Source organism: Poecilia reticulata, chromosome 16, assembly GCF_904066995.2.
Source record: "Poecilia reticulata chromosome 16, P_reticulata-male-v2, whole genome shotgun sequence".
Taxonomy (NCBI): Eukaryota; Metazoa; Chordata; class Actinopteri; order Cyprinodontiformes; family Poeciliidae; genus Poecilia; species Poecilia reticulata.
Window position 1 is genome coordinate 9,660,130 of NC_088845.1, and position 19,485 is coordinate 9,679,614.

Sequence of the window (19,485 nt, forward strand, 5' to 3'; positions counted from 1 at the left end):
AAAAATGTGATTTATAATTTTTGATTCAGCAGAAAACATTTTTTATCCAGTCTACAACTTACAGTATCTGTTATTGGATTCTTTCAAAAGCATTGGTTGGAACTGATTTAAAAAAAGCAAACAAACCCCCCCCACACACATTTTGTGTTCACGGTCTTCTTAATTTGTGAATTTATCAGGCATTAGGAGCGAATCCACACACGTTTTCAAACCAACAGGCTTTATATGGCCACTTTAAAACATTTACTTTGTTTCCCTTAAGCAGCTAAACTTATGCACCAATTCGGTCATATATCCTTTCAGAAGGCCCGTGTTTTCCTAAGCTTTAATTTCCTGGAAAATATCTTGAATGTTGTTTCAATATTTCATCATAATGTTTTGTTTTTTTCATGTCATCTGTGTCCCAGAATTCCCCAGCCTCCATTTCACTCAGCTGATGTGATTTGATCAGAAGCATGCAAGTCCATGACATGATCAGTTGGCTTTTACTTAGTTTTTAAAAGACAATGAAAGCTCAGAATATGTATACTTCTATTTCTTTCCCTTGTTTAATGTATAACAGAAATGTAGAGAATACAAAAAAATTACCACAAAACAATTGTTTGATCTAAATTTTTAGCTTTTATTTACAGTACAAAAATTAACACTTACTATAAATGCATCTGAACTGAAAAAAAAAAGAAATGGCAAGTCTTTGAATACACATTGCAGTGGTGCAAAGATGCACAAGTCAAATATCTTCCCTGTGCTTGCTCTACAAAAATGTCAAAAGAAAAATAAATGTAATCTGTAGTTCAATGTTTATTCTGTCAATAAGAAATCTTTATTTAAGGATCCAGGGATCACACCGCAGTAATGCTATGTACCCTGACACATTACATGAGATCAGAAAGATCAATCATGCATCACACAAACCTGAGAAATGGAGGTCTACTTTGAGACAACTGTGGCAGATTCAAGCGAGACTTCATTACTTACAGAAAATATACAATTCCACTCGCTTTCGGGACATTAATTCCTGCATTTTACCAGTTTGCAGGTCCGTTTTCAGCAGACAGCTCTGCATTTTTAACAATTTTAGTGATCTTGCCTGAATATATGCGGACAATCGAGTACGTGGGAATAATTTACTCATCAACTCCCTCGTCCTCGTCCTCTTCCTGCTTCACATCCACCTCGCTCGTGTCTGAGAACTCGTGCAGCAGCACGTACTCCCGGCTGCTGAAGCCAAACTTGAGAACATCTTTTTCTTTGAGCTCATAGTAACGCTGGGACTCGATCCGCTGATTGTTCAGGTAGGTGCCGTTCCCAGAACCAAGGTCAATAATGTAAGGCCTTACCCTTCGGCCAGTGGTGCCGTCGGCTCGAGTATACTCAACCAATCTGCAAAACACAGAACAGCGTACCATTTACATTCATCATGACAAATAAATCTTAAGAAAACAAAAAAAAATAACAGCTTCCCACCTGTACTGGAATACCGCATGTTGCTTGGAGCAGGACGGGTGGTCAATGGGGATATCAGCGATTCTTCTCTGGCGCCCCAACAGATAGGCACTCTGTCTGTGGATGTACATGACAGGAAGGGGTTCGTCATTCTTAAAGGGGTACAATCTCCATCTGCGCTTTGGGATGCGAGCCTCGGGCGGCTCGTTGTACTTGATCACCACGCCCCGGAACGTGTTGGTGTCTTCCGTGAGCGCGCCTGACAGTTCAAAGTTGGGCTTCTCTTTCTCAGCCGGAGGCGGCCTTGAGTCGTCACTCCCTCCGTCAGAGGTTCCAAAGTTATGTTCCTCGCCTTCTTCTTCACGCCGTTGGCGGTTTTCCCTGCGTCGGTCATCATGCTGCCGACGTTCCTCTTGCTGAGAAGCCAGACCGGCTCGTTCGCGATTCCTGTCTCTGTTGCGTTCTCTGTCCCGCGGCCTGTCTGATTCCCACCTGCTCCGTCTGTCCTCTGACTGCTCATTCCTTCTTCTCCGCTCATCACCACTTCCCCTTTGTTCTTCCTTTTCCTGTGGGGTTTAAAAAGAAAGCATTTACAAAGCAAATATGATTGGTTGTGATATATTATCAGCACCATATTTAAGAACTAAAGTGTGGTGGCCATAATGTGAATTCCATATTTGAACGTGCCTGTCATTTGCATTTACCATTCACATATGTTGTGGCAATGCCTTGTGAAGGTATTCATATGTCAAACACATTTTCATGATATGTCTCATTGCAACAACAAAATTCAGCGGGTTATTAATGTTTTCTAACAAGCATCAGAGGTCCTCATAGAACAGCTGGTTTATATTGACATAATACATATGTGGACTCCATTTACTAATCCCACAAATTCCACTGGTTAGACTGAATTTTACTGGGAGGTTTCATTTTAAACGGGGGTGAATGCTTATATGTGCAACGTCTTTTAGCTTTATTTGCAAAACTTTTAAATACCTTAAATCATTTTTTTCCCCCCTCTTCATTAATGCATTACTTTTTGTAAAACCCCAGTGGAATGCGTAGACGTTTGCATTTGTTCTGCGGCACAATATGGAAGAGGTCAAAGAGTGTGAACACTTATGTGTTCAACCCATCATAGCAATCGTGAAGTTTGATTATTATTAGAGACCAACTGGTTTATAAGTTTTCAAACCTAGCTCTTCCCCCGTTCAGTGTTGATCTGATGATTCAAACAGAATTACCCGCTTCACTTTGGCATCGCTGCCACGGTGAGGACTGCGACTTCTTCTGTTTCTGGGAGATCTGTTGCTTGTTCCAACAGGAGAGGTCTCCCTTCTATCTGGTGAGCGCTGCCTTGCCTTGGCCGGTGATCTGTATGAAATGTAAAACAGGCTCTCGAGCAATAGTGCGGAGATTTTAAAACATATGACACATAATTCACTCAGAAATCATGATTCGTTCAATCGTGAGTCTATGATTGGTCGCAAATTTCTCCAGTATCATTCTGTACAATATTAAGAAAGGGAGATAAACTTTTGTGAGCTTGATCATCAGAACAGTAATTTTGAGTCTCTGATTTAATGTCTTAGTTCCAGAGCTATAACAACTTAAGTGTGAGAGAGTAATTGGTGTTGACAACAGGTTGAACAAACTGTAGCATACACCGTAGCAACAGGTAACGAACAGAGCTACTCGTCGTTTCCTACAATTCTGTACACAATTAGAAAAAAAAAGCGCAAAAATATATTCAGTGTTATCAAGGCAGCAGGTTTTGTGAATTATTTATCATTAACTATTGATCCGTAGTTTAATGAATGAAACCCTGCTTCAGCAACACCAACATCCATGTCCTGGTAGATCCAGGCCGATCTCCAAGTTAAAATATAGTTTATATAAAAACAAGGGAAGATCGCACCTCCAATCTACCTTATATAACCAGATAGGACGACTTTATTACATTCACCTGCTCGCTCTTCTTCTCGGTGGACTTGATGTCCCGGCGGATCTGGACCTCGAGCGGCGTGATCTCTGTGGCCTACTGGGGCTCAGTTTCTCCTGTTTTATCTTTATTTCGGTCTCCCGCGTCGGAGACTCCCTTCTTCGGTGTCGTTTCTCTTTGGTCATTTTTTTTAGAGAAAATAAATGTACCAATCCGATTTTAACGCGACTAAATGTACATCTTTACTCAGAAGCAAATAAACAAACAAAAAAACACAGCTTTAAACCCTTACTAAAGTTCTACTCTTGCGTCGTGATCACCCTTTCCGGTTCCTGTGGTTCACAAAGAATTTATCTCGATGATGTGCTTGCCGTGTTCCTTTTTAGGTTCCGGTGTAAACGCAAATGTGTCGGGATCGTACGTCGGCGTGTCCGCCATCTTGTGAGTGGCATTTTTTTAATGCGGTAGAAGTGGAATGTACGTAATCTATCATTACAGAGCTCTTCGTTTTTACGATAGGTGCCAACAAAGTACATGGATAAATCATAACCTAAAGCTAAAGTACGCTCAAAAGGAAACATAGACAATTATATTATTTGTACGTGAAAAACAAGATTAAACTCTTCCAATCCACAAATACTTGTACATTGACAAAACGAATGGCAAAATGCACATTACATCTACAACTGAATTAACTCTGGTACATTTCTTAGGTGAATTTCTTGAGAGTTAACAATTACCAATGCTAAAAGTTAACATACAATACTGTACATAATATAACCTGTACATAATATAACTAAAATTATAAATGATATAATATAAACTGTCTTGTCTTTTTTTATTTCCAGGGTAATTTGCCACTCACAAGATGACGAACGCTAACCTGTCGTTTCTATGGATCTACGGCGTCAGTCGTCTACTCATCTAAATCTTTATCAAAAAAAAGATCCGATATTGTTTCTTTTCCAAAATACAAAAATAATTGGGGTGTATTGTACAAATCCGACACTTTGTAAATTGTCTTTTTCTTGTTACACCATTTCAAACCTATTTTTACTTGAACAGAAAGAACGCGAGGACAGTGTTACCATGACAACATCATCAACAGTTTTAACGAGCAACGATATTTCCGTGTCTGTAGGCAAAATTAACTTTATTTTTTATTTAAAAAGAAAGAGAAAAAAATGATTCCGCCAGCGGATTCTCTTCTGAAATATGATACTCCAATGTTGGTCAAGACAACCTCAGGGGAGAAATCTCCAAAGGTAAGTCGCCACTGAGGTGGAAGTAGCAACTACCGAGAAGGAAAGATGAATATTTGGAAACACTTTGAATTATGCTCAAACACATATTTAAGAATGATTAAATAGTGATATACTTTAAATTTTCACGTTCATTTTAGTGGTTATGGTTTACTGGCAAAAATAAATGCCTCAAACCCAACAAAATAATCAAATAAAAAGTATAAAATAAAAAGAAAAGCCTTCTGTCTGCTTTAAAAAAGGGTCCTATGTAAAATCAACAGTTTTTTTTTCCTTTTCATCATATTATAATGTTAGTCCTTCGTCAAAGGTATATCTCAAGTATTGCTTTGATTTCAGGCAACTATTCAGGGTGTATGAACAGACTCACAGTCTGTTCGGAGCAGCAGTCTCCAGGCCCAGGTTCCCTCCGCTGATCAAAGCACAACATAACATTACTATTCTAAATGGCATTATGTAAATGTGCTTTTTGATGACATAATTGAGATGTATATGACAAAAATGGCACAAAACATAATTTTGAAACAATTAAGTGCCTTGGTGCCCAAAGTTGGCCTGACTGGTGCCCATCTTTGACTTATATTACAATGTATTTAGTAGGATTTTGAAAGTGAAAATTGTTACAAAGCAAGAATGGACAGATGTCACCCTAAGACAAATGAATATGATATGCCTTTTATAATCTCCTGGGCTCATGTATTATTTCAATGCGTTTCCAACAGATCTGGAATGATAAAAGTATTCTTGTATCATGAATAATGTACTCACTGCAGAATATGTCTCTTCACAGGTACGCCAAATAAAAAGGATCCCTTTGCAGGGCCCTGACACCGCACCAGTTCCACTATCTCCTAAAACAAAACCTACAACCAGTGATGTCAGCAAAATGGAAAACGAGGAGATTCTGGATGCAATCCTTCCACCCAGGTATGACCGTCCTCTTACTTAGTGAACTGATTCATTAAGTTCAACCTTCTCAACCATCAATATTGTAGGGAATGGTCAGAAGGAAGCCAGCTGTGGGTGCAGAAGGTATCCAGTGTACCTTGTACAAGACCAGAAATAATTCACCTGAAGGAAGAGCTGGACACAAAGCTGGAGCAGAGACAGGCCAGACACACAGGCATCTGTCCTATCCGCAGAGAGCTTTATTCTCAGTGTTTTGGTAAGAAGGCCGTGGATATGACACCATCATGAAACTCACTATTACAATTCTAATCTGAGGTTTAGATATAGGTTGTATTAATTTTTTGTCCTTTATTGGTGCAACTGAAATGATCTTCCTGGGTGGAAAAATTATGTATCCTGATGAATTGTTTTCATATCCAGAATTGAGTGCTCAAGTTAGAATTTACTAAATATTTCTTTCAAAATTATTCAGAAATATTTGGACAGAACTCCACTAATAATTGGGTAAATGTAGCAAGCTGCAGCTTGATCACACACATTTTAAAGTCACCAAGCTTCAAGCATAATTCCAACTGGATACTTGACCAGTCCTCTGGGCAAAAACCGATTAAACTGTACATTTGAACTTATGAGGTTTAAAAATGTTCATTAGAGATTAGGACAGGATTTTGGAGTGGTGGTTCAGGAAGCTTAATGTTAGACTTCTGAAGCTAATTTTCATATCGATTCAGGGACATTGTCCTATTTTAACACCTTCGATTCTCAACTGTCTGACCCAAATCTTTGCTGTCAGATTAAAATGAATTGGTTTAGATATTTGGGAACCATCACAGCCAAAGTATGCTAAACTGTGAAATGGTCTACACAGACCAGGAAGGTCCTGGTGAAAAACAAGAGCCAGTTCCAAAATCAACACTGGTGAAGTATGAATGAAATATACAGATGCTCAGATGAAAAAAATAAATAGAGACAAAAACTGAGCTTTGTGGCCTTAATGTTGAGGCAATTGAGGCTTTAAAATCTCAAAATACTTAACTAGCTGTCAGATGGGTGAGGTAACATCATGCTGAGGCAGTGCTAACGTACAGCCACAACATTCCTGACACTTCTAGTAAATATATTTATAGATTTACACAGCTGGATTTTAAATTTATTAGTTATGTTTTATGCATTAAGGTTCTCACAAACTGATTTAAATCTGTTTTTTCTTCCAAGATGAATTAATCAGACAGGTAACCATCATCTGTGCTGAGAGGGGTCTGCTTCTGCTGCGAGTCAGAGATGAGCTTAAAATGACAATTGCCACGTACCAGACGCTGTATGAAAGCAGCATCGCTTTTGGCATGAGAAAGGCACTGCAGGCCGAACAGGGAAAGGCGGACATAGAAAAAAAAGTAAGGGCATATAAGTCGTTAGACTAGAAAAAAAAAACCCACTATTCAAAGAGCTTCGTCTCTTTTGCTTACTGATTAAACCGTTAAATTGCACTGTTATTATAAGTCCAGCAGAGAGCGCCATTTCTTTACAGATATTTAAAATACTGGGAACTTCCTGCTGTGTTTTTCCATCACGTTTGTAGATTTTAGATCTGGAAAGTGAGAAGCAGGAACTCATGAGACAACTGGATGAACAGAAGGAGAGATGTGATGCAATTGAAAAGAGGGAAACTGAGAAGAGACAAGTGGAGGAAAGAAAGTTCAACGAGGAAATTCAGTTCTTGAAGAAAACCAATCATCAGCTCAAGGTGACTTTTTCTATCTATTCCTTGTAAAACAACACAGATGTGATGTGTAGAATGTCCAAACATGAATAATATATACTTTTTTTTTTAATTTCAGACACAACTGGATGGGATGATTAATCCAAAGAAGTGAAACCTCTCACACCAGATAGAAGATTTAATACAAGATGTATTTTTTCTCCACTTGATAAATGAATGAGTTGACAGCTGCAGGAAATTTAGCATTTTATTTGTAGAGCACAACAGCTATATTTTAAGCAGTTAACACACTGAACATTTCTCTTGAATGTCAAGAGAGCAGCTCACTTGTGAATGAGGAATTACATGCAGTTCAAGAGTTGAGAGGCCAAGGTGCAGCCATTTGCTAGTAGTCAAAATAAAGTTTCACATGACCACTGGAAAAAAGACACGTCGATGTTTAGCTTCGGGTTTTTGCCTAGCTTGTCATTTCAATAAAACGTAGCCAATTTGGCCAGTTTAAATATGTATAGTTTTGTGTTTATTCCTGGTCTAGTGCTTTGATTTTTTAGCCCCACGACTTTCTGCAGGCGGTGCTGGAATCTTTCTGTTCTTGTTCTTGTTTTTCACATTGTGCGTTTCATAGTAACGCACTCCAACTTTCTTCCCCTTCTTGGCACGGTCCATTGCTCTTCTCTGTGGACATTAAATAAAGGAACAAAAATGGCATCAGATACATTAAACTGTTAACATGATATATATCAGACAGATCAACCCACAATGCTACACAAAAATATTCATTCCCGTTAAACTTTGAAAACCAAATTTCAAGGAATTTTATTGAAATTTTAAATGATACACTCAGAGTATAACAGCGTAAGACTCAACTAGTTAGCAAATATTTATTGCAGCCCAAGCAGTTCCTTGTGACAGTGATTGTGATTCTGCAGGAATTATAAAATTGCAAAACACCGTTCTGCTTGAATCTCAACCATCTTTGCACGTTGAGACTGAAATTCCTGCCCATTCTTCTTGGTGAAAAAGCTCAGACTCATTCATGTTAAGCTTCCGCAAGCAGGAATGTTCAAGTCTTGCTGCAAATTCCTTTAAGTTTGGACTTTGCCTACAGCTCCATCAGATTTAGCACAGGCCTATTGGTTCCCTTTAATCAGATTGAGTGAACAGCTATTTCTTTGTAAGATTGTTTCCCTACAATGTTTTCTTGTTCCGTGGTCTTCATGATGCCGTTTGTTCACAAATGTCTTGTCTTTACATCTTTATGTTTTGTAATGTGACAAAATGTAAAACGTTGAAGGGCTGTGACTAGTTTATCGAGATCCTTTATTTGACACAGGACAAACAAAAGCTGCAAACCTGTTTAGATGTAAACCTGTGCTGCTGAATAGATTTATCACCCTCCACACGTTTCCTCTTCTTGCTCTTCTGGTTTGTAGCTGAAATCAGTCAGATAAATTTTTTTTAAAAAAAACCAGCCATCAGTATTTAAATGTTAGCCTGACTGAGTCAAAGTTTTGCTGTTGAAAACGTTTGGATGTCCACCACATCTGACTCAATTTCAAAATCCATCGCCAAACTCAGAGTGATAAATGGTCGTACCTGTTGACGGATTCTCTCTCTTCTGTGCTTGTTTAGCTGCTTCTTGTTTGGTCTTGAGGTCTGTAAACACTTTGTCAGAAAGTGCCTTTGGTATTCTGTCCAAACAGATGAAAAAATAGCAAACTGCTAAGTTTTCCAGGCAAAGCAAACAGTTTATTTCTTCAGGGATTTGCAGAAATAAACTAAATTGGACTAAAACTAACTGAAGAGCTTGGATATGATTTGTAATTTGGTTTGTGGGCTCAAATCGATTGAAAAAAAAAAAAAAAAAAAAAGAATGAAAAGGAACTTGATGAAATACATTTTGGGAACAGGCTACCGATTAGTCAAAATGACAGCTGTTAGTCCTTAAAGCTTGATTTCCATGGACCTCCTTGATGCGCCTGGCATCTCTCTGTCTGCCAACATCTCATTAACGAACAAAAAAAATAAAACAAAGTCCTGTCCAAGACAAAGAAAATATGCAATAATACATTTGGACACCAAAACTTACCGGATTGCAGAGAAGCGCTTGGATTTGGCTCGGTCCAGGAACTGCTTGTACTTCGCAATTTTCTCATCGTGCTCACGGATGACCTCCCGTAAACTCTTTTTGCCTTTGGTACCGTCAGTCTGAGATGGTGTGTCCTCAGAGACCTCAGCATCTCCATCAGCTGGCTCTGCAATGGGTTCGTCTTCCTGGCCTCCCTCGTCTTCGTCAACGTCTTCGTCAACGTCCTCGTCAACGTCAACGTCGGAGCCAGAAAAATCAGACAAGTCTAAGTCTGGCATCTCCACGGGGATCAAATCTTCCTCAGTGAACTCAGGGGCCACGTTGATCTTGCCAAAGTTCTGTCGGACATTAGCAAGGATCTTCTGGACCTGTTCCTTCTGCCGCTGCTGCTGTTCCTCCTGTTCTCCGGATGTGGCGTCCAGATTATCCGCCTGTTCCTCCTGAACGTTATCCTCTGGAGCCGGTGGTACTTCCTGGGGCAATGGTTTTTCATCCTACAGACGTCACAGTAGTTTGTGTTAGAAGAACAGGCTGGTGAAGGAGAAGGAAAAGATTTTCGCAAACTCTTACTTCTGGATCTCCCTCTGGTCCAGGAGGCTTCACAAAAAAGGGGATCCGTCCCCTCTGCCAGTCATTTAACACCATTTTGGAGACCGTACTGAGATCGGGCTCACCTCCCTGTAAAATACCGATAAGAAAAAAAGTGTTAATAGTAGGCTTGTCACGATAACAAATTTTGCTGGACGATTAATTGTCTAAAAAATTATTGTGATAAACGACAATATTGTTTCAAGACCTTTTGACACTGATTTAATGGAAAGGACTAATAATACATGTAATTTCCTGATAGATACACCTTATTTTCAAAAGAACCCATAACACTGGAACTGATAAACTAAATAAAGCAACCAAAAACAAAAATAAAATGGATTCTCAGTCTCCATTAACAAAAAACGTACTTGAATAAAAACTAGACAACATAAAGCCAAAGTGGAAATAAATACTGCATTCAACCAAAAGAGTGCAGATTATGAAGTCTGTATGTATATTGCCCTTCAGTAATCACTAGATTTAAATAGAGAAGATGGGCACATCCGGCTACCTAATGCAGTAGTTCACACTACACCATTTTTGCCCATATTTTGGGGGCAAAAAATGGGCCGACAACTTGTGTGGTGTGCGCTGGACATTACACGAAGGAAATGAGGAAGGTAGGGTCAGAGGAGAGCACCGGAGCTGAGCCTTTTTTCATTCAGTGTCATCAACAGAAAGAAAAAAGGCCGGAAGAGACGATAAACACGATAATTAAAATGAGGTCGATAGGTTTAATTTATCGTCCGATTAATTGATTCATTGTTTATTGCGACAGGCCTACTTAATAGTTTAAATACCAAAACTTGACGGCTCTTTTAATGTGAAAAGGTGATCTTTATTGAATAATATAGAGAGAATAAAATGTGTTTGAAGGGTTCATACACTTTTTGAATTCAAGCACTTTTCAAGCAGTTTGAAGATAACGTTTTCAAACTTTTTCAGCACCACACTTGCATAAAAAAAAATATATATATATATTTTTTGGTGGTAGTATTTACATTCTACAGCAGAGTAAATTTAAACATAGAAAAATGTTATGTTTTGCAATGTCTCTCTCTCACACAGAATGCACCAGACAAATTTAACACAAAATCCCCCAATGTCAATAACTTAAACATATAAAATAAAAGATGATTAATAAATCACCGAACCGCTAATAATAAATATTCCTTACAATGAAACAATCCAAGCAAATTGTGTTAAGGTAAATTAATTGCTTTAACACAATATACAAAAAAGTTAAGAAAAAAATCTAAAAATGTTCTCGTTAATTTTCTGGCATTTCATAAATAGAAATAATTTTGGTAATTTTGACTGACTTGGAACAATAACAGTTTAGTATGACTTAACTTCAGACAGTGGGAAAAAATGTGCCTCTTTTTATTAGGTGTATGACAATATTTGGTTTCACCTGTAAATGTAGGCTTTAGTCACATGCTAGGTTGCACTTTATTACAAAGCTGTGCAGTCTGAATATCAAGCACTTTCAAGGACTTTATACAAAAATCAGGAACATTACAAACCTTCAAAACACCTAATTGAAATTTAAGCATTTTCAAGGGTTTTTACGAACCTTGTGTTTAAATCTTACAAGAAATGAAGAATCAAACCTTTAGAAGCTTCCCAGTACGGAATGCCAGCTTCTCAAGGAAGTCATCGGCAGAACTCCATGTTGGGATCCGGTAAGTCTTCTGGATGTATTCGGGTTTGGCTCGTTCCAGTACTGCACCGATGTGCTCTTCTGGGTTTTTGATCTTCTCCACTTGAACCTTACCAAGGAAGAGGAAAAGAAGAAATCTGAAATATGAAGGTGCAACCTTTAAGTTATAGTGACTCCACTGCAAACTGGAGTGGAGTCACTACCCAGCAAATATTTTCCTTTCAAAGAAAATTGAAACCGGTGCTTGTTTTTTCCTGCAAAAATATTTGCTGGGTTTAATTATCTGTACGTTTAACCAATCTTGAAACACACTGCTGAGGGTGGGTTCACGTTAGTCTATGCAATATAGAGATTTTTCCCCAGATATTTGTGATCTGTATTGCTCCATTTTAAAAGCAGAGGTGCAGAGAAAAAAAACTAAGCAACAGACAGAAAATTTTCACCTTCATCCTCTCTGACTGTTAACAGACAGGATGGAAATTGTCTGTTTTGGGATCAGTACACACAACAACAGAAAGAGTTACCAACAACACCGTTTCCTGTGAAAGTACATAATAAAAAATAATAAAAGTTTTTATTTTCAGTGAGAAATATGTTCAAATGAAAGTTAAAAAAAGCAGATACATTTAAAAAGCTATTCAAAAGTAGACTTTTTGTTGTGATCTATGTCTCTGATTCATTTATGATTTGAGAGAGCAACACTTCCACAAGTAAACACCAAAGCTGAACAGAACACAGAAAGGTTGTTTTATCCGTCCTAGTTTTTAATGGATCATTATGTCATGGGACGTGTTGTACTTTAAAAATATTTCTGGAAGTCTCAAAGTTAAGTTAATCATCTTACTGAGGCTGCCAAATACATTTATAGATTTATTTAACCTTTATTTAACCAGGTGAATTATTGATAACACATTTATATTTACAATAACGACCTGGCAGGGAGGGAAGAACACACAGCAAGACCCAGCAGCACACTATTTTAGTAAACAAACCTTAAGAACATTGTTGAGGTTATAAAACAAGACTGAGAAAAAGGCGTAGGCTAAAACTGACATTAAATATTTCAGATGAAGCATGTGCAGGTTTCAAACATTACACTTAGAATATCTTTAAAAGTTACAACTGTTAAAAAGGTGCTCTGCTTTAATACATTTTGAAGCTCATTTCAGTTTTTTTAACTGCAGCATAATGAAAAAATAGTTGTCCATATTTTGAGAACATTGATTTTTTTTTGTGAATATGAATCCACTTTTGGGCTCTGTCTGTAACCAAAATAAATTAAATTTTCTAGACTTCATAGGAATCTTGTGTATACTTGGACTGTTCTAAATAAATCTGTCATTTGTGTGGAAGAGTTTTAAAAAAAATTTTTTTCAGCATTACTCGGAAAACAGACAAATTCATGTTCTCATGGAACTACAGAAAAAAAGAAATCATTTACCACTCCCTTTAGGACTATATCAGACTCGCTGTCCTCTGATGGGTAAACGACACCGGGGCAGTCGATGAGGAAGATGCGCCTCATTAGTGTGATGTACTGCCACACCTGTGGGAGGTACGGGTTGAATGCTAACCTTGACAAGCAAAAAGAAACACTAAAGAAACATGCGAGCTCAAATGTCGACTCTACCTTTGTTTCTCCAGCGATGGGTGCCACATTGCAGACCTTCTTTGAGCGCAGAGTGTTGATAACTGAACTCTTCCCCACGTTTGGGTAGCCAATGAAACCCACACTAATCTGTTTCTTGTCTGTGTGGAGCTGCACATGAAGGAAAACACAACAAAATTCACAATATCATACAGAGGCGTTTCAACACTGAGCTTTATACCGACTTAAATGCGAGTTCAATTTAGTAAACAATTTTCTTCATTTTGATTCCAATATAAACAAAGCAGGCTTAGCTCAAATACAAAATGTCCATAAAAAACACGGGCTTGAAAATGTTTATAAAAGGTCAGGTCTCTGGAACTAAAATCTTTGGACGGCAAAACAGCTCATAATTTCAAGCATCCCACTTCATCTATCAAACATGTTGGAAGCAAAGTCGAGGCGGGGGCAAGGTAAAAAGCCAGACGAATGAGGAGTTATTGATAAGGTGATTTAAACTCAAAGAAAAGGTTTGCTGACGTGGATTAAACTGCTTTCCAAGTTTTTGTAAACACTACTGATGACTCATGAGGTATTTATTTAAGTGTTTTAAACTGTCAATGCATTCAAATTGCAATAGGGAACAAATGTTACCGGTAAACAATGTAAGATGTATAATAATATATATATTGTATTATACTCATAGCAACAGGAGTAACTGCTGCTGTTCTATTTGGATGGTATCCTTATTCAAAGTTAACCTAATGTGACAATCTCCTAAGATCAAACGTATAAAAATCAAGAATGAGGACAAAACTGAATTTGAAGAATTGATCTTAAGTGAGAAATTTTCAGTAAACCTCCAAACTCTGTTAGTATACAACTCAAATCACAACAAGAGTTGTATTTGAGACTGCATGTAGTTATCAGATGTACTTTTATCCGAATGCCCAGTATTCAAAACTGGGCATTTGGGTACAACTAATGCAACAAAAGATCCTCTCTGAGACAATGTTTGCTCCAATAAAGCTCTCCCTTGTTGAACAGTCATCTTAAAAACCCGAGGCATCTGAAATAATTCATGTTTTAAAAGACAAACTTTAAATAAAGTACCTTTTGAATCTGGATTGTAACAATCAAGATTATTCTTCTTAAACTTGATGATATATTAAGTATAAATAATTGAAAAGTCAAGTAGATTTCCATTTGGAAGCATTAGCTTACCTTCCCAAACTGCCTGAGGAGCTGGATGAGTGAACCTTTACCAAAAGAGTTGGTCAGGCTGGCATGGAAAGCCAGAGTTGGATACTCTTGGGACAGAACGGCAACCCACCGTTTCTGATTTGTGGGAAAAAGGCAGTCAAGAAGACAAATTATTAAAGATTACAGCATTTAAAGCAACCCAGAAAACAAAGTGAAAATGCTCTAAACATCTCACCGTGACCCAGGTAGGGATAAGATCACACTTGTTTAATACAAAGATGAGATGTTTCCAAGGTTTCTCTTTTTTCAGGTATGTCTCAATGCTTTTGGAGCGGGTTCCCATTGGATCACGGGCGTCCAGCACTTGGATTATGACATCAGACGAGTCGATCACCTTTAAAACACGAGTCCAGAATCAATCCAATTAACTCTAGACCACTGACTGTGAAACACAAACAGCTTGCCATCCTGTTTTAATGACTTCAGACGATGAGGATATAAACCCTGAAGTTTATATCAGATGGCTAATGATGATGCTGCCAAAGGATAGATTACCTGGGCAAGGGAAAACAAAAGAGCTACATGAAATGTCCAAGATGGTGAAAAGACATTTACATAGCAACCACTTTTTTGGGGGAGGGAGGTTTTTTCTTTAAAATACTTGTCAATATTTTAATACTAGGACTCAATAATCAAGTACGCAGGAGTGTTACCTTGTAGAGTTCTCCCCAGATCCTCTTCGATTGACCCTTTTTGAAAATCTCCTCACGTACTTCCTCCCTGTTGCAAAAGTCTGTCACTATCTTTAAATGTAACTATACATAGACTAAAAGTCCAGTTTTGTGATTAGAATAAGTAAAAATCCTACCGTACACCGGTGTCCTCTGTCACCAGGTTCGTGTCTTTGTCGGCGCTGTAGTTCAATGCTGAAGCCTCTGCTCTCTCTACAAGATCCTTCACGTCTCCAACCAGGAGATTGGGCCGCTTCCTCTGAGCCTTAGGTCCAAATGTGGTCTCAAATCCCTCAGTGTCTAGAATGTGCACCTTAGAGTTCTACAGGAATATAGAAAAACACATTCAGACCACTGATTGTTCTGAACTTCAGACTCACGATCTTGCTCTTCAAAACATAGTAGTATGCATACATATTTGTCCTTAAACGCTTGCAACCCCTTCGGTGTATTACAAAAGCTTTATATGAAGAGCATGGCTGTGTATTGTACAGTGAACAAAATGCATAGCATATAGCTGCAAAATAAAAAGTAGATATCTGATAAGACACGATAAAGGAAAGTTTTTGCTGTTGGTGAAAAGATATTTTCTCCCTTTTCCCCGAATTTAAACTAATTTTCAATGCAGCCCTCCAAGGCTTTAAGACAACACAGAACAAAAGTATACAGTAAACAGAACACCCAAATATGTAACAAAACAGCCAACAAAACACCCTGAGACCATGCCAGTGCTAATCAAATCTTCCAGTGATCCTGAAACAAAAGCCATGCCTCTATTGCAACATTTCTTTAGAAGGATAGGGTTACAGAGGTTGTCAGAAAATACGCATGCCAAGATCCCAAACAAAGACTCTTAAAAAAAGAAATCACAAAGATCCTTTAATTCATGACTTTTTCTTTGGAACAAGTTAAGCAATCAAATATTGGACTTTATATAAAAATGGAAACACAACAGATTCCAGGAAAAGCTCAGCATTTGAAAGAAAAAATTCATACAGCACCTTGACACAGCATTTATACGCTTGCAAGATTTTCACATTTTAATCACATTAGAGTCATGATAGACAACACACAGTAGTCCATAATTCCAAAGTGGAAGACCAAGAAACACATCATAAAGTTGTAGAGAAATTAAAAATATGGTTGGTTAGTTAGTTTGTAACACAATATTGCTGACAGTTTGGCGCTGTTCTAAAATCAAGTTTGGACTTGTTTTCTCATTGTACTATTTTTATTAAGTGTTTCTTTACCTGTTTCAGGATGTTTTATAGCACTCTGATTGAACTAGTGTGGTTTTAAATGTGCAAATGGAGCAAAATGAAGGACAATGTTCTTAATAAAACCCTTTTACAAGCTGCAAAAGACTTTAGATTGGGGTGGAGAATGAAGCTAGAGCTACAGTGGTTTAAATCAAAGCTTGAGGTTGTGCAAAAATGATAAAATATTATAGGCAGGTGGAGTAATTAATTTTTTTAAATTTATTTATTTGGCGGGGACAAGGCACATTAACATTTTTTTAAATGCCAAAAGCCTATTTGTCATCTGTTGTCCTTAATTGATACATGATGCACTTTTCTTATTACTCTTTTGGAAAACATTAAACAATTGAAAAGCTTGCATCTTTTTTTCCACTTTGGAAATGAAGTGTGACTCTGTGTTCATCCCAAAACCCCCATAAAAAGCAACAATATTTGTGGTTCTAATGTGAAAAAGTTCCAGGGTTATGAATACTTTCTTAAGATGATGTACAGGTATCTTTAGTGGACTATAAAAGATGTATATTTTTCATAAAAGATTATGCTAAATGTTACAACAACTAAAACAACTTGATGTTATTTGGATTTTGTGTTATGGCTATGCTACTTTACTCACATGAGCTTTGGCTCTGTCATGCAAAAGAGACATGGGCAGTTTGCTTTGCCGCATCACCACACGGTATGGATCCTTCTGTACTGCTCCCATCTCCTCTTGAAACTTCTGAAGGGCCGACTGCTTTATCACTCGAGTGTTTGCTGAAACACATAAGACCCAAACATGAGTCAAGGCTCAGTTGGTTCAAATATTTTGCCATTAATCACATTTATGGAGGCATTTAAATACAACTTTATCTAAAGCAACCAAACACACAAAATTTATACCTGTCAGAAATTAAAACATTGCCTATAACTTTGCAACCACTACATATTTGACAGGAACTCTCCCCCTTATTATTATCATCATCATATCATTATTGTTCCCTAAAGGAAATAAAGTAAATCTTATCTATACCTGAAAATACAGGTGCATATTTACTTGCAACCATATACATTGCATTATAACTCGACTGAAATATTACTTGAATTTTTAATTTTTTTTGGTAAAAATAAATCATATAGAGAGACAACTCTAAATGTAACATGCAAATACATTCAGAGTTTAATATCAATCACAAATACAAATAAATTATATTTTCACATTAAAACGACGCCAGAAGAAATAATCTCTCCATCATTAGCAGCAACAGAAAGAAAACATACTTACTAAACCATTTGATGTTGGGTTCAACTCTGGCAACTGTTCCTGGTGCTACTGTAGACTGGTACTGTAAAGGTTTGATAACTTTCCCTCGTTTGTTACTGTAGACAGAACCAATCAGTGTTAATACAGCACTTATGTTTATATTTCAGCTGAAAGCTACAAACAGTCCTGTTACAAACATAGAATATGTTATCATTCTTTACCATCTTTGTTTTTGTCTGTACATATTCAGACGCTTAATGGTAGCTCTGTCCCTCATGTTGTTTCCCCCTGCACCTTTGGCTCGATCTGGGGAACAAATGGTCAAGACATTTTTGTTAGGTAGTTTAAAACATTACATATTTAAATATAGTACAGACAATAAAGGGAATATATTTAAATAAAAAAACTAAAGATAAAATTAAAATAACCATCGCAATAAAAATAGCATCGCAACTGCTCGTATCCATTCTTTCTAACTTTATAATGAAAAAGCTTAATAAGCGATATCTTAATGTAAATTCTTGGGCTTTGCGAGGGAGACTGTGGGATGAATAACTCTCTGCAAATACATCTGCAAAAAGTTATAAGTTGTTGCTCTGGTCATGTGAATCTAAATAAATACATTATGGGAGAAACTGCGAGGTTGGCGACTTGGAATAAATTACTTCAACGAAACAACCAAAAGGCTGCGAGGTAAAATGTTAAACCATCATAGCAGCATTTTGGTTTCAATTTTTACTGTAAGATGTAATCAGCAGCATTTATATCCAGGATATAGTGAGTAGAAGAGTAAGCTAAAGCTATTAGCTGCAGTTAGCTACAGGTGTAAACAAACTGTCTAGCTTACCGGGGTTCGAGCTCGATGAAGAAGGGTTTATCGAGTTCTTCCCCTTAAACTGAGGCTTTACCATGTTGACTGGTTATTCGGTAAAGCCTTTCACAAGAAAATCAGAACTGTACACCTATCGGGACAGTACAAAAGCTGAAGTTTGAAGCCTTCCTCCTCGACTCAGAAATGTTACAACTTGCACGTGTCGCTCTGGTGAAGCAGGAAGGACGTCATGAGAAAAGGAAGCGGAGGAACCAGCCAATCAGAAAACTGTAAATTCAAAAGTAACGGTTGCAAACGCTTATTATCAATACTAAAAATATACACTGTTGTATTTAATCAATAATAAATTATTAGGATGCGTATTTCCTTTTTGTAATTCTTACATTAGCAGGATTTGGCTGTACTATTTTTCTCCAGAAGAGGGCGCAATGCCATTTATGTCAGAGCATTTTACGTGACATTTCATCCTTACTTAAAGGGTGAAGGACAGTTTGACTTGGAAAATAAATAAACCAGACCACAAATTCGTCATTACCGAAGTTTTTACGGTACTTTTAACAGAAAACATAAAATAATATACATATTTTTAATTACCATTTTAGGTCTTTGTGCAGTCTACCAACAACTAACATGGAGAGGCACCATATAGTTTTCACTTCACATAGCAAGGAATGTTTTCTGTTCATTTTCATACAGATGAAAATTGTTGATTTTAGATTGGAGAAGGGTTGTATTTATTACTTATTAGCATTATTTATTAACGTATTTTATTATTGTGATTAGAATAAAATTCAGTCTGGAATCAAGGAGGTTAACCGAATTGTAATATTATTTAGCTAATTGTCTAGGATTTTGTGGCATTATTAGTCTCAAATTTTCTGTAGAAATGCTTCATAGTGTTTACTTTTGAAAAATTCAAAAGTTAAAAGTTTTAGTAAGAATAAAATTAATTTTCATTTTTTTGGTTGAAAATGTACAGAATTGAAACAAACAGACTTATTCCTTGA

At 37.2% G+C, this 19,485-nt stretch overlaps 3 protein-coding genes across 3 annotated transcripts; 1 reads left to right on the forward strand and 2 right to left on the reverse strand.

The window, feature by feature from the left end:
• Window positions 1-598: 598 nt before the first annotated feature.
• snip1 (Smad nuclear interacting protein) lies at window positions 599-4,384 on the reverse strand. The gene is made up of 4 exons (XM_008431098.3): window positions 3,416-4,384; window positions 2,694-2,823; window positions 1,468-2,012; window positions 599-1,383 (listed from the first exon to the last, which is right to left on the reverse strand). The coding sequence occupies exons 1-4, from the start codon at window positions 3,574-3,576 to the stop codon at window positions 1,128-1,130; spliced, it is 1,092 nt and encodes a 363-aa protein (XP_008429320.1). The 5' UTR covers window positions 3,577-4,384; the 3' UTR covers window positions 599-1,127.
• A 92-nt stretch (window positions 4,385-4,476) lies between these two features.
• Window positions 4,477-7,789, forward strand: dnali1 (dynein, axonemal, light intermediate chain 1). The gene is made up of 6 exons (XM_008431095.3): window positions 4,477-4,656; window positions 5,444-5,580; window positions 5,649-5,818; window positions 6,778-6,956; window positions 7,142-7,306; window positions 7,401-7,789. Exons 1-6 carry the CDS (start codon window positions 4,576-4,578, stop codon window positions 7,434-7,436), a joined length of 768 nt encoding a protein of 255 aa, XP_008429317.1. The 5' UTR covers window positions 4,477-4,575; the 3' UTR covers window positions 7,437-7,789.
• Window positions 7,512-18,711, reverse strand: gnl2 (G protein nucleolar 2). Its single transcript, XM_008431097.3, has 16 exons — window positions 18,494-18,711; window positions 17,868-17,952; window positions 17,668-17,762; window positions 17,020-17,159; window positions 15,285-15,469; window positions 15,130-15,196; window positions 14,652-14,810; window positions 14,438-14,551; window positions 13,256-13,384; window positions 13,067-13,171; window positions 11,576-11,734; window positions 9,942-10,049; window positions 9,372-9,865; window positions 8,879-8,973; window positions 8,636-8,715; window positions 7,512-7,957 (listed from the first exon to the last, which is right to left on the reverse strand). The coding sequence occupies exons 1-16, from the start codon at window positions 18,555-18,557 to the stop codon at window positions 7,814-7,816; spliced, it is 2,223 nt and encodes a 740-aa protein (XP_008429319.1). The 5' UTR covers window positions 18,558-18,711; the 3' UTR covers window positions 7,512-7,813.
• Window positions 18,712-19,485: the final 774 nt, after the last annotated feature.

Coding starts and splice junctions, on each gene's coding strand:
- snip1 (XM_008431098.3), bottom strand. CDS start 3,576: ATGACCAAAGAGAAACGACACCGAAGAAGGGAGTCTCCGACGCGGGAG. Junction 2,824..3,415: donor CCGAGAAGAAGAGCGAGCAG/GTGAATGTAATA, acceptor CATTTCATACAG/ATCACCGGCCAAGGCAAGGC. Junction 1,384..1,467: donor CATGCGGTATTCCAGTACAG/GTGGGAAGCTGT, acceptor TGTGTTTTGCAG/ATTGGTTGAGTATACTCGAG.
- gnl2 (XM_008431097.3), bottom strand. CDS start 18,557: ATGGTAAAGCCTCAGTTTAAGGGGAAGAACTCGATAAACCCTTCTTCA. Junction 17,160..17,667: donor ACCCAACATCAAATGGTTTA/GTAAGTATGTTT, acceptor TATGTGTTTCAG/CAAACACTCGAGTGATAAAG. Junction 15,197..15,284: donor ACAGAGGACACCGGTGTACG/GTAGGATTTTTA, acceptor CTTTTGCAACAG/GGAGGAAGTACGTGAGGAGA.
- dnali1 (XM_008431095.3), top strand. CDS start 4,576: ATGATTCCGCCAGCGGATTCTCTTCTGAAATATGATACTCCAATGTTG. Junction 4,657..5,443: donor CAGGGGAGAAATCTCCAAAG/GTAAGTCGCCAC, acceptor GTCTCTTCACAG/GTACGCCAAATAAAAAGGAT. Junction 6,957..7,141: donor AGGCGGACATAGAAAAAAAA/GTAAGGGCATAT, acceptor TCACGTTTGTAG/ATTTTAGATCTGGAAAGTGA.